Source organism: Pistacia vera, unplaced genomic scaffold (assembly GCF_008641045.1).
Source record: "Pistacia vera cultivar Batoury unplaced genomic scaffold, PisVer_v2 Contig244, whole genome shotgun sequence".
Classification (NCBI taxonomy): Eukaryota; Viridiplantae; Streptophyta; class Magnoliopsida; order Sapindales; family Anacardiaceae; genus Pistacia; species Pistacia vera.
In genome coordinates, this window is record NW_022196051.1 from 399,599 (window position 1) to 411,775 (window position 12,177).

Genomic DNA, 12,177 nt, shown 5'->3' on the forward strand with positions numbered 1-12,177 from the left:
TTTATGTAAAAGGAATCTGTAAAATAATGTAATCCCTGAAACGCCCTTGTAAAAATAAATTATTTAATTAAAAATGCAAAATGACAAATCAGTTAGAAGGTTTCAATTTAACTTATTTACACTAGATCGATGGTGGGTCTAATACAATTATTAAAGACCAATTGCATGATAGAATCGTATGATTTGTATCGCAGTGAGCAACATGAATAAAATTAATTGCCGCAACAGGTGTGCCTCTGCGGTATTGCTGAAAAACAATCTTCAAATTTGCCTTAGTTTCGTTTCAAGGATTGTTATAGTATACTTTCAGTTCCTTGCAAAAGTTATAATAACAAGAATTGCTTAAATAAAATTTATCTACAAATTGTCTACTTCAGCATTAATGTCACACTCAAAAGATGGGAAATAATTCCCCTTCCAAAGAGCAATTAAATCTAATTATTGTTTTATCATAAAAGGATATAATTAAAAAAAATATTTGTTTTAATAAGAAATTAAGAACATTGCGCGCAAAATGATTGAACCCGTTATTATCAGAATGACAAGCTGATCAAATGCAACTATCACAATCAACAAGGCGTACAACAAGCAGATCCGCTGGTAGCTTCTATGCCGGTAAATATGGTTTGTACAAGAGCAAGCACCAGCGCTAAAAAGGCTATAAAAGTTCCGGGGACTTTCAAAGGATCAACGACCCGACGTATAAAGGCTTCCCTGATACGGTTGCAACGATTCTTATAGTGCTTTTCAGATCCTCGCAAATGCCGTAGTAAATAGAATCTCTCTTACGAATTTCTGAGGAAAGTCTGTTAAACATATTTGCTACTGAAGCAAAGTCTCCTAGAAAATTGCTTATTATTTCCTCATCAACAAGCAAATCCACATCTTTTTTAGTATTAATAAGACTATTAATTAGCTCAATGTAAGAAGAAACCAGTGCATCATCTGGATAGACACATTGCTCCAAAGCCATCAGGTTCAGAAGTAACTTTTCTGTGTTCTCGTATAGTACCAGATTTGGTATTTTCAGTTCAGCCCTTTCACAATTCAACCATGGGAAAAGTCGATCTTCAAATCTTATGTTAAGTAAACATTTTTCTTCACTACGTTCAAACTTCACTCCCGACCTGCGCAGCTTCGCTGCAGAAGGTAAATCTACAATTTTACCAGTTCGCATCATGCAGCATTTCTTGTAACCTTTTAGCATAACACTTCTTCTGGAATCAGTGAAATGTTTAATTTTTACTGTCGGATCAGGTAAGCTACAGAACGAGATATCAGTACTGCTGAAGAAACGAAAAGCAAGATCCATGAAGGTGGGGCTAAGAATACTTAACTTATATATATCCTCAATCACGGAGAATGGAAGTTGATTTTCAAGTAATTGCAAGTCCACGGATAAACCACTTTTCGTTGCGGGTACTCTTAGCATTAAATCGCTTGTCTCCTCATAATTCCTCACGAAGAGTTCGATGATGAAGATAGCATCAAGTAAAATCATACTTTCAAATTCACACTTCTTAATCTGAGCAGTGCTACCTAGAAAAAAAGCACGAATACGTCCATCGTTGTCTCGGATGTAGCTTAAAATTTCTTCCTGTTTCTCTGTGCTAATTCGTCGAAAAAAACTTTTCTTGTACCCCCCTTTCTTTTGTTCCATGTCGGTCAATTCTGATTTACCACGGTGGTGAGGACCTATTGAAACTAATTGAGGAGTGTAAGGATCTTCTTTTTTAGCAAGGTTGATAGGACCTGTTGAAATTGATTGACGAGAGTAAGGTAGAGATGCTTCTTCAACTTCACAAGCGTAGGCAGGAACTTTTGAATCTAATTGAGGAGTGTAAGTTTCTTCCTTGGTTTTACGAATACTTCTAGGAATCTTTAAAATAGAAGAATCAGGAATAGGCTCCAAGCTTTCCTCCATGATAGGTGGCTCTGTATTCGTAAGACACTGATCTTCAAAGCAACCACACGTGAAACGCTAATCTTCAAAGCAACCACACATCTCCGTTGTCCTAATGGCACCAAAAAAGAACAGTAATTACTAACAGCAAAGATAAAAACAACCCTCAACTTAATTATATAAATCATTTTGTATAAAGCAATTAGGAGTTTTGAGATATTGTTCCAGATCCCTATATATTAATTTCACATAGAGTTAAGGACTTTTTCTGACCCAAATAATGACTTAATGATACTTTCCTATCCAAGACTTTTAAAATATCACTTTATTACCCAAATTTATATTCTAGCGGCAAACAGAGAGCACACTCGGTCCAGGTTATTAGGGTTTTTGAAGAGGGAAAATCGATGAGTCTTTTGATGGTGGAAGGTTGGATTTTAATGGTTGGAACTGATCAGAATTTGACTTGGAAGGGCAGCTGTGCAAACCCTAATCGCTCGATTGAGGGTGATTGGCTAAGTCGACGAGAGTGGAGTTTGAGGGTTATGGTGAATGATGATTGGAGAAGAAAATGGTGGCGGGGTGGGGTTGCAAAGATGTCAAAATCAGAAACAGAATTAAAATTTAGATAATAAAATGATATTTTAAAAGTTTGTAGGTGGAAAAATGTCATTAAGCTATTATTTAGGTGGGAAAAAGTCGTATACTCTTTCACATATGTAGGGAATAAATAAAACAGTACATATATAAAATTATAAATTACGATTAAATAGAAAAACAGCAATATATAGTATTATAGTCCAAAGTAATATATTCCAACTAAATAATAAATGATAAATGTATTTAAAATACATAGTACACTAAACTATACCATGTAGAAACCTAAAATCTAGATTTCAACTCTGACATGAAAGAATTTGCTTTTCCATTTCTGTCACTAGAAGATAAAAATCTTGCGCATAAAAATTAAAGTCACATTTTGAAATAAATCAAAACTTTCATATAAGATATATAAGCCGACCGAAACTATTGCCATTGCTAATTTAATTACTCCCGTATATAATAAGGTCATGTTAACTTTGGTAATTTATTTCACAACCCAACTTACTGTCGATAACTCAGCCTGCTCTTTTTTTTTTTTTTTATTTAAAAATAAAAAATAATAGTTGTCTTGGCTGTAGCACAGTACTAGCAAGCCATGAGCCTCCGTTTTTGTGTTCCGCCATTGTATTTGACGTGTTATTGTACTTATGCAACTCATTAAAGATGTCCACATGTAGTGCTTATTTTCACAGCACACTTAAATAGAAAATGTAGGAAATTATACTTTTTGGGAAGTGTACATGCAGTGGTATTACTCTCAAAATGAATGTTATGAGATATTCTATCAAGTCTACTAATTAATATTAATATTAATTAATTTTTCTACTAAAAACATTGATGGATTTTGCGTTGATATTTACATGTTGTGATCTAAAAATATTTGTTAATTACCATCTAATCGAGAGAGAGAGAGAGAGAGAGAGAGAGAGAGAGAGAGAGAGAGAGAGAGAGAGAGAGAGAGAAGAATGTTCTATCAAGGGAAAAAAAAATGCTCATCATGATGACACTATTTTATTGATGCGTGCGTGTCATGGTTAATATATTTCTTCCAATCAAATTGTTGGATGATGGCTTGAAACGCCGTCGTATTTGCACTTAAGAGGAACGACGTCGCTTTGATCTAAATGACAGAAACAATCCTGAGCGTTGATGAGAAGAAGATCCAACGGCTGAAATTCAACCCTAATGTCAACCATATAAAAGCAGAATTATTTTGGCAGTTTATGCATTCGATTCAGTTTTCGTTTACAAGTCTCTCTCTTCTTCGTTAAAACACCATTGTTGAGCCTTTAGGGTTTTTCAGTTTGGGTTGAGTGGTTCCTGTAACTTGGTTGTTGAGTGACTGGTCAGGTCATTCTGGGTGTATTGTATACGCTGTATTTAGAGATTCGAAGGGTGTAATCTCTAGGGTTAGTTACGGGTTGAAGAAGGGGTTTATGAGGGATTTGTGTTGCTGAGTTTGTAATCTGTAATCTTGACAGTATTAGTGCAGCGAGCTCGTGTGATTCTCGAGTTCAACGTGGACGTAGCTTGCCCAATCATAGAGCAAGTGAACCACGGTAAATCTGTTGGTCTTGTGTGTGATTCTTGTTCTTGATTTGTTGCTGTTGTTGGTTGATTCTTTCTGTGAGTAGTTATAACAGTGGTATCAGAGCCATCTCTTGGAAGATTAGGGTTTCTTGTTGTGAAATTAGGGTTTCGCGAAATTAGGGTTTCGTGAAATTAGGGTTTCGAAATTAGGGTTTCAAAATTGGGGCTTTTTCGAAACTGTGATTCCTTCTAGTCTCCAATAGGATCTAGGGGGTCAAATCTTGGTTTAAATTCAAAAGGTATATAGGCTGGAAACTAGTAACAGCCTTAAAAACTGCCCGACAGTAATTGGCAAATTCTGGTGTAACAAAGCCACGTACCTTCTTAGATTCTTTGTTGTTTTCTTTATTTTCATTATATTGTAATGAGTACCACTCGTATGGAGATCTCCCAATATGATGGGAAGATCGATTTTGGGAGTTGGAAGAAAAAAATGAAAGCATTACTTTCCCACAACAAGGTTGCTATCGCACTGGAAGAGGACTCCGAAAAATGGCCAGAGGAGAAGTTGAAAAAGAAAGAGGAGATCAATGAGGAGGCATACAATCTGATAATCATGAATCTGTCTGACAGCGTCCTCCAGAAGGTAGATTGAATTGAATCACCGATTGAACTCTGGGGTAAACTCACTACCTTGTATGCTTTGCAATCTGCCCCCAACCTAGCTTTTCTAAAGGGGGCTTTATTCTCTTATAAAATGGATAGTGCTAAAAGTATAGATGAAAACTTAGATGAGTTTCTGAAAATGACTTTGGTTCTAAAAGGGACAGATCAAGCCTTAGGAGAAACCAGCTTAGCTATGATTCTATTGAATTCCCTGACTGAAGACTACCAAGTAGTCAAGAATGCCCTACAGTACTCTGGTACTGTACCAAACCTTGACCTGATAACAGCAGGACTTAGGGCTAGAGAATTAGAATTGAAAACTCAGAAACGGAATGGCACAAATCTATTTGTTAAGAGTAGACCAGAACCTAGTCACACTGGCAAGGGAAATCAGAATAATCAGGGGGTTAGAAATAAGAAAAAATGGAAGGGCAGTAACAAGCATAGAGGAGAGTCCAGAAAATGTTTCTTTTGTAATAAAACTGGGCATCTTAAAAAGAACTGTTTTGAGTGGATTAAAAAGCAAAAACAAGAGAATACTGAGAATAACCTAGCTACTACTAGAAACATGGTAGAGGAGCCTGAAGTCCTTACTGTGTCAATGAATGACACTGGTGAAGAGTGGGTGCTGGACTCAGGCTGTTCATTTCACATGAGCCCTAGGAGAGACTGGTTCCAGGACTTTGAAAATGTTGAAAATGAAACTGTGTACATGGGAAACAATAATGCTTGCAGAGTAAAAGGGGTAGCCACTGTGACTCTAAGGGTTAACACAGGAAAAGTGGTAAGGACTACTAGGGTCAGATACAATACCAGAACTTAAAAGAAAATTGATATCCCTAGGCACCTTAGATGAATCAGGATGTTGTACAAAGCAGAACATGGATGCTTGAACATATATAGGGATAACAACTTGATACTGACAGGAGAGAAGAGAAATGGCCTTTATATCCTTTGTGGAAATTATTCCCAAAACTGTTTTAACTCGTGATTACTTCTACTAACTTGTCCAATACAGAAAGTGGCACCTTAGATTAGGCCACATGAGTCAAAGGGGCATGGACATTTGAAGAATAAGGGCAGTTTGGAAAGGACAAGACCACTTCCCTCGATTCGTGGAGAACTATGTTCTAGGGAAACAGCACAGAAATAGCTTCACCAAAGGGATACACCTAGCCACTACCACTAGAATACATTCACTCTGACCTTTGGGGACCTGGAAAAGTGAAGTCTTATGGAGGGAATAATACTTCAGTCTGGTGGAGACATAGCCGCAAGGTGTGGGTATACTTGCTGAAAACCAAGATCAGGCCCTAGCTAGGTTTAAGGATTGGAAAACCTTAGTAAAAACCAAATGGGAAAAAAGGTGAAGGTTCTCAGAACAGACAATGGGTAGAATTCTGTAATCAAGAATTGATAAGTTTGTAGTGACCAAGGGGTTTTAAGACATAGGACAGTGACATATACCCACAACAGAATGGGTGGCAGAACGAATGATAGAACCCTCCTTGATGGTTAGGTGCCTGTTAATAACCTCAAATCCCCACCTCATTTTGGGGAGAAGCTCTTACAACAGCTGTTTACTGTAAATAGAACCCATCTACTGCAAACTTAAAGAGCCCTGAGGAAATGTGGACAGGTAGGTCTTAGCCTTAAGCCACTTGAGAGTTTTTGGGGTGCAGCCTATGCACACACCACAGGAGGCAAATTGGAACCAGGTCAACCAAGTGCATATTCCTGGGGTATCAAGAAGGGACCAAAGGCTATAGACTCTGGGAAAGAGATGCTTCAGGGTTAAAATCATTGGTGAGAGAGATGTCATATTCAATGAGGGAGTTTTTTTGTAAGGAAACTAGAACAGGAACTGACCACATGTCAAGAACAGATGATCCCTTCACCCAACCTTAATACACTAATTGAGTGGAGCTACCTGTCCAAAACTCAAACCAGCCAAGAAACTGGAGCTGCTACGAACATGGAGAAGAAAACTGGACAAACATGCCAGAAACATGAGGATGAGATAGAAACAATACTTGATACTGAGATCCAACCTGAACACTTGCAAGACTACCAGCTTGCAAGAGCAGAACCAGAAGACAGGTAAGGGCACCCATGAGATATTCCTATGCTGACCTATATACACTGCCCTCCTTGCAGGTACTGAAGTACAAAGAAGAGAACCAGATACCTATGAGGAAGCCATGCAAACAAAAGAAAGTGACTAATGGAAGGCGCAATGGAAGGAAATGAAATCCTTGGGTGAACAGAACCTGGAAGCTTGTACAAAGCAAGGATCAGAAACTGTACAATGCAAGTGGCTTTTCAAACAAGAGAAGAGGTATCACTGATAAGGATCCCCTCAGGTATAAGGCTAGACTTGTAGCAAAGGGCTTCACCCAAGAGAGGGAATGACTTCAATGAAGTCTTTCCCAGTAGTTAAGTACAAAACCATAAGGCTTATGCTGTCCATAGTAGTCACCAGAATCTAGAGCTTGAACAACTAGATGTCACAACTGCATTCCTTCAGAGAGTCTTGAGGAAGAGATCTACATGAGCCAACCCTTAGGTTTCATAGATAAAAGGGCCCCTAATCTGTTTGCCTACTGTTGAAATCCTTATATGGTCTAAAGCAATCCCCTAGACAATGGTATAAAAGGTTTGACACCTTTATAGTAAGTATAGGATTCACTAGGAGCAAATATGACAGTTGTTTCTACTTTGCTGTTTTAGGTGAAATACCTATTTACTTACTGTGTTATAGATGACATGTTACTAATAAGTAAGTCAAAGCCTCTGATCTGTGAGTTAAAGAAGAAACTGAATGCAGAATTTGAAATGAAAGACCTAGGGGATGCTAGAAAGATTTTAGGAATGCAAATTGATGAACAGGAGTAAATGCAAACTGAAAATCACAGTGCTCATATCTGCATAAGTTAGTAGAAAAGTTTGGGATGTCAGGGTCCAAACTGTCTCTATGCCTTTAGCAAACCACTTCACCTTAAGCAAGTCCCAATGCCTAATACAGATGCTGAGTCAATTAGAATGGAGACCATTCCCTATGCCAATGTGATTGGATCCTTGAGTATGCTATGATTAACTAGGCCTGACCTATCATTTGTGATATCTTTGTTGAGCAGATTTATGTCCAATCTGGTATGGAACATTGGACAGCCCTGAAGTGGGTACTCAAATATGTTAGTGGGTCTTTGAATGTGGGACTGGAATATTATAAAAGATTGCCCACTTGAGCTGGATGGTTTTGTAGACTCTGATTTTGCAGGTGACAGGGACACTAGGAAGTCAACCACTGCATACTACTTTACCTTGGGGGGCAACTGCATCAGCTGGAAGTCCCAATTACAGCCTATAGTTGCACTATCAACAACCGAGGCTGAATATGTGGCTGTAGCTGATGTATTTAAAAAAGCAATATGGCTCAAAGGGATCCTAAGTGAAGCAAAACTGACTAAACTGAGACCAACCATTTTTTCAGACAGTCAAAGTGCAATACACTTGAGTAAGAATCCAGTGTACCATGAGCGAACCAAACACATAGATGTTCGCTATCACTTTGTGAGAGACCTGATCACTAGGGGGGAGATAATACTCAATAAGGTTCCTACTGAGCATAATCCAACAGACATGGGTACGAAGATTGTTACAATTGCGAAGTTCAAGCATTGCTTGAACCTACTGTCCATTCAGTAAGCAACAGTAACAAGAGAACAATGAAGGACTCACTAAAGGCAAGCTGCACTAGCACAGGGGCTGTGTTTCAACCCATCAAGGTGGAGATTGTTGGATGATGGCTTGAAACGCCGTCGTATTTGCACTTAAGAGGAACGACGTCGCTTTGATCTAAATGACAGAAACAATCCTGAGCGTTGATGAGAAGAAGATCCAACGACTGAAATTCAACCCTAATGTCAACCATATAAAAGCAGAATTATTTTGGCAGTTTATGCATTCGATTCAGTTTTCGTTTACAAGTCTCTCTCTTCTTCGTTAAAACACCATTGTTGAGCCTTTAGGGCTTTTCAGTTTGGGTTGAGTGGTTCCTGTAACTTGGTTGTTGAGTGACTGGTCAGGTCATTCTAGGTGTATTGTATGCGCTGTATTTAGAGATTCGAAGGGTGTAATCTCTAGGGTTAGTTACGGGTTGAAGAAGGGGTTTATGAGGGATTTGTGTTGCTGAGTTTGTAATCTATAATCTTGACAATATTAGTGCAGCGAGCTCGTGTGATTCTCGAGTTCAACGTGGACGTAGCTTGCCCAATCATAGAGCAAGTGAACCATGGTAAATCTGTTGGTCTTGTGTGTGATTCTTGTTCTTGATTTGTTGCTGTTATTGGTTGATTCTTTCTGTGAGTAGTTATAACACAAATAATATACTTAAAGGGTATTTAATATATAAGTAGTGAAACAAATGCATTCGAACCTGCAGAACATTTGGCCTGACTTTTAAAGAAACTGTTGCGTGGTCAAGAGCACCAGTGGTCAGAGTTTCTTGTCACGAATATTGTCACAGCTCCGAAAGATGTGCTTGCTTATGGTTTCTTCTACTTCGGTATCTGCATATATATATACATACATTTTGACCTTAGTAATGTACTTCTTTTGAATCTCTTCTGAGCATTTCTAATTCAACTGTTAAAAAGACATATTATCCTTAAATCCCCAGCGAGGGTCATGTTCAATTTAAAATGAAATAGATAGATAAAGGAAAGGCATGTGGAAAGAGTGATAAAATAATATTCCCCTCTTATGGGAACAATATGACACCTTTAATATATATAGAAATAAAATATATAGAAAGGTAAATAACTCTGTTGGAGTCTCACATCGACTAGGCACGCTCAAGCTTATTGGGTTATAAGAGGGGATAATCCTCTCATTCAACAAGGTCTTTTGAGTGGAGTTAGACCCACCTCAAATTCTAACATTGTATCAAAGCCCAGGTTTAGTTGAGCTGAGCTTTTGACTAGCGAGTGAGGAGTTAGAGCCAACAACTACCTTCAATAACTGGCATGACCCAATATATGGGCTTGACCGTGAGGCAGAATGTTGGAGTTCCACATCGACTAGAAACGCTCAAGCTTATTGGGTTATAAGAGTGAGTAATCCTCCCATTCAACAAGATCTTTTGGGTGAGAAGTTAGACCCACCTCAAATCTCAAACAAATCATTAAGAAAAATAAGTAATGAAACAGTGCATGAGAACCTGGGTAATTTTGCCAGAAAAAAGATAGTTGTCTAGTCGGTATCGAGAGCACCAGTCCAAAATCCTACTGCCAAAGCCCAAAGGAATGTACTATGTTTATAGTATCTCTCTAAGTAGTCGCTCCCTCTCTCTTTGCAATGCGGTTTCCTCTTCATCCTAAGTGCATATATATATATATATAGACATGCTCACCTTCATAATTTGCTTCCCTTCTTATCACATAATCAATGATTAAAATAAAATATCAGTGGATTCAACCGCTAGGGTCATGTTCAGTTGGTTAAAAAAAAAAAAAGATTTAATTGTGTGATCACAACATAAAATGGGAGTATATGGTACCACAGTCATACAAAAATTCAATTTAATAATGACCTAAATATAATAAATGACATAAAATAATTTCTGATAAATTATAATGTTTTTCGCCTATAATAGTAGTAATTACAATGTTTTCAGAATAATTGTACTATAATTCTAAGATATTAAATTTTTTTTATTTAATACATCTCACATGTAAAACATTGCAAATTAACAATTATTTTTCCAGTAATTTTAAAGTATAATTAAATCCATAATTGCGGTTAAATTGTCATCCTCCCTAAAAATTAAGCTTGTATATGAGTGCTCAACATATATTAGACCATAGCCCCCTCACATCAAATTTAGATTTTTCTTTTTTAATATTAAATATTTTTCCCAGATTTTGATCAATAATAAGTGTGCTTTGATTCGCTGACCAATTGTGCCTATTCATCGGTCTAGCAATGATGTTGTTATATTCGTTGCTGAGGATTATTTGTGATGGCTATCTGGCAACTGACAAGCTAGTCCATATGTTTTCTATTTTAATTTATATGACTAATATAAATCGTTTAATATTATTATAATAACAGAAGAATTTTGGAAGCAAGCAAGATTAGCCCCTAAAGTTAGGAACCTTTTTTATCACCCACCTTTTACTTACACAAAGGCCTTAACAATTTCTAATTCACAGATTAAGAAGAAACGTAGTTATGGTGACGTTAATTAATTAAGTGGTTGACTCAAGTATGAGACAAATCCTGAAGAAGAGCAGCAAAGTTTCGTAGTTCAGCGAGATTAAAGTTAGCAACTTTTGTCATGTTATAATTTTAAAATGAAATAGATAATGGTATGTAAAAAAAAAAAAAAAAAAACGTGAGGAATAAGATTCCACGATATGTCATGACATGAAATATTTAATATATAGAAAAAAAAAAATATATGTTATAGAATAGTTACGTCAAATTGTCTCTTCTAATTATAAAATATTAATTGGATGAAATTTTCCCCACATTGATCCATCTATTGATAGTGGAAATTTATAAACATGTGTTGTCGTGTATCAAGATTCCTCTATTTATTTAAGTTATCCTAAACACAAGATTCCTTTCACAACGTAGATTAAGGGCTAGTTTGATCCATCTGCATTCATCAACTAAAAGATGGCCTTATCCAATTTTTATTGACTTTATGGAGTTTGATCCAACAAGATAGTTCATGTAGTATTTCTGTGCAGACTACGCTGGAGTTGTGTCGTCTTGGAGTACGAATAGATGACAAAATAGTACTTAAATGTTGGTGAGAGAGAACAATTTTATCATTATAATTTCTTTATTCTATTTTTAAAAAATTTATATTCTCTCAATTTATACAAATTTGAGAGTATTAGACAATGGTTGATCACTTGTGGGAAATGAATGGGACTTAGAATGGGATCCGATTCTAATTAATATTGGATTGTAATATATTTCAAATTTTCAATCTGAAAAAGAGAAAAAAACGAGATTAAAGTCAATCATTATTCTCATGTTATGAGTTATAACATTGAAATGAAATAAGATTTCACTGTTATGTCATGATATAAAATCTTTAGTATATAGAAAAGAAATATATTATAGAATAGCTATGTGAAATTGTCTTCTAATTATAAAATATTAATTTGACAAAATTTGCCCACATTGACCCATTTAGTGACAATGGCATACCTAAACCTAGCTGTCATATATATATATATATATATCAAGATTCCTCTTTAAAATTGAATGTATTTAAGCAATTGTAAACACAAGATTCCTTTGGAGGATGTAGAGGTAGTTTGATCCAGCTATATATGTAGTTTTCAAATAAAATTGTACATTTTGATTTATCAAGATTTGTAATTGAATTACAGAACTATGGAACTTTGATGCTCTTATTCAGGATTTGTCATGTACTTGAGTTACTGATGTGGCAT

General features: G+C 36.4%; 1 protein-coding gene across 1 annotated transcript; it reads right to left on the reverse strand.

Annotated features, from left to right (window-relative positions):
* Positions 1-679: 679 nt before the first annotated feature.
* LOC116131836 (UPF0481 protein At3g47200-like) lies at positions 680-1,924 on the reverse strand. Its single transcript, XM_031417502.1, has one exon. It carries the CDS (start codon positions 1,922-1,924, stop codon positions 680-682), a length of 1,245 nt encoding a protein of 414 aa, XP_031273362.1.
* Positions 1,925-12,177: the final 10,253 nt, after the last annotated feature.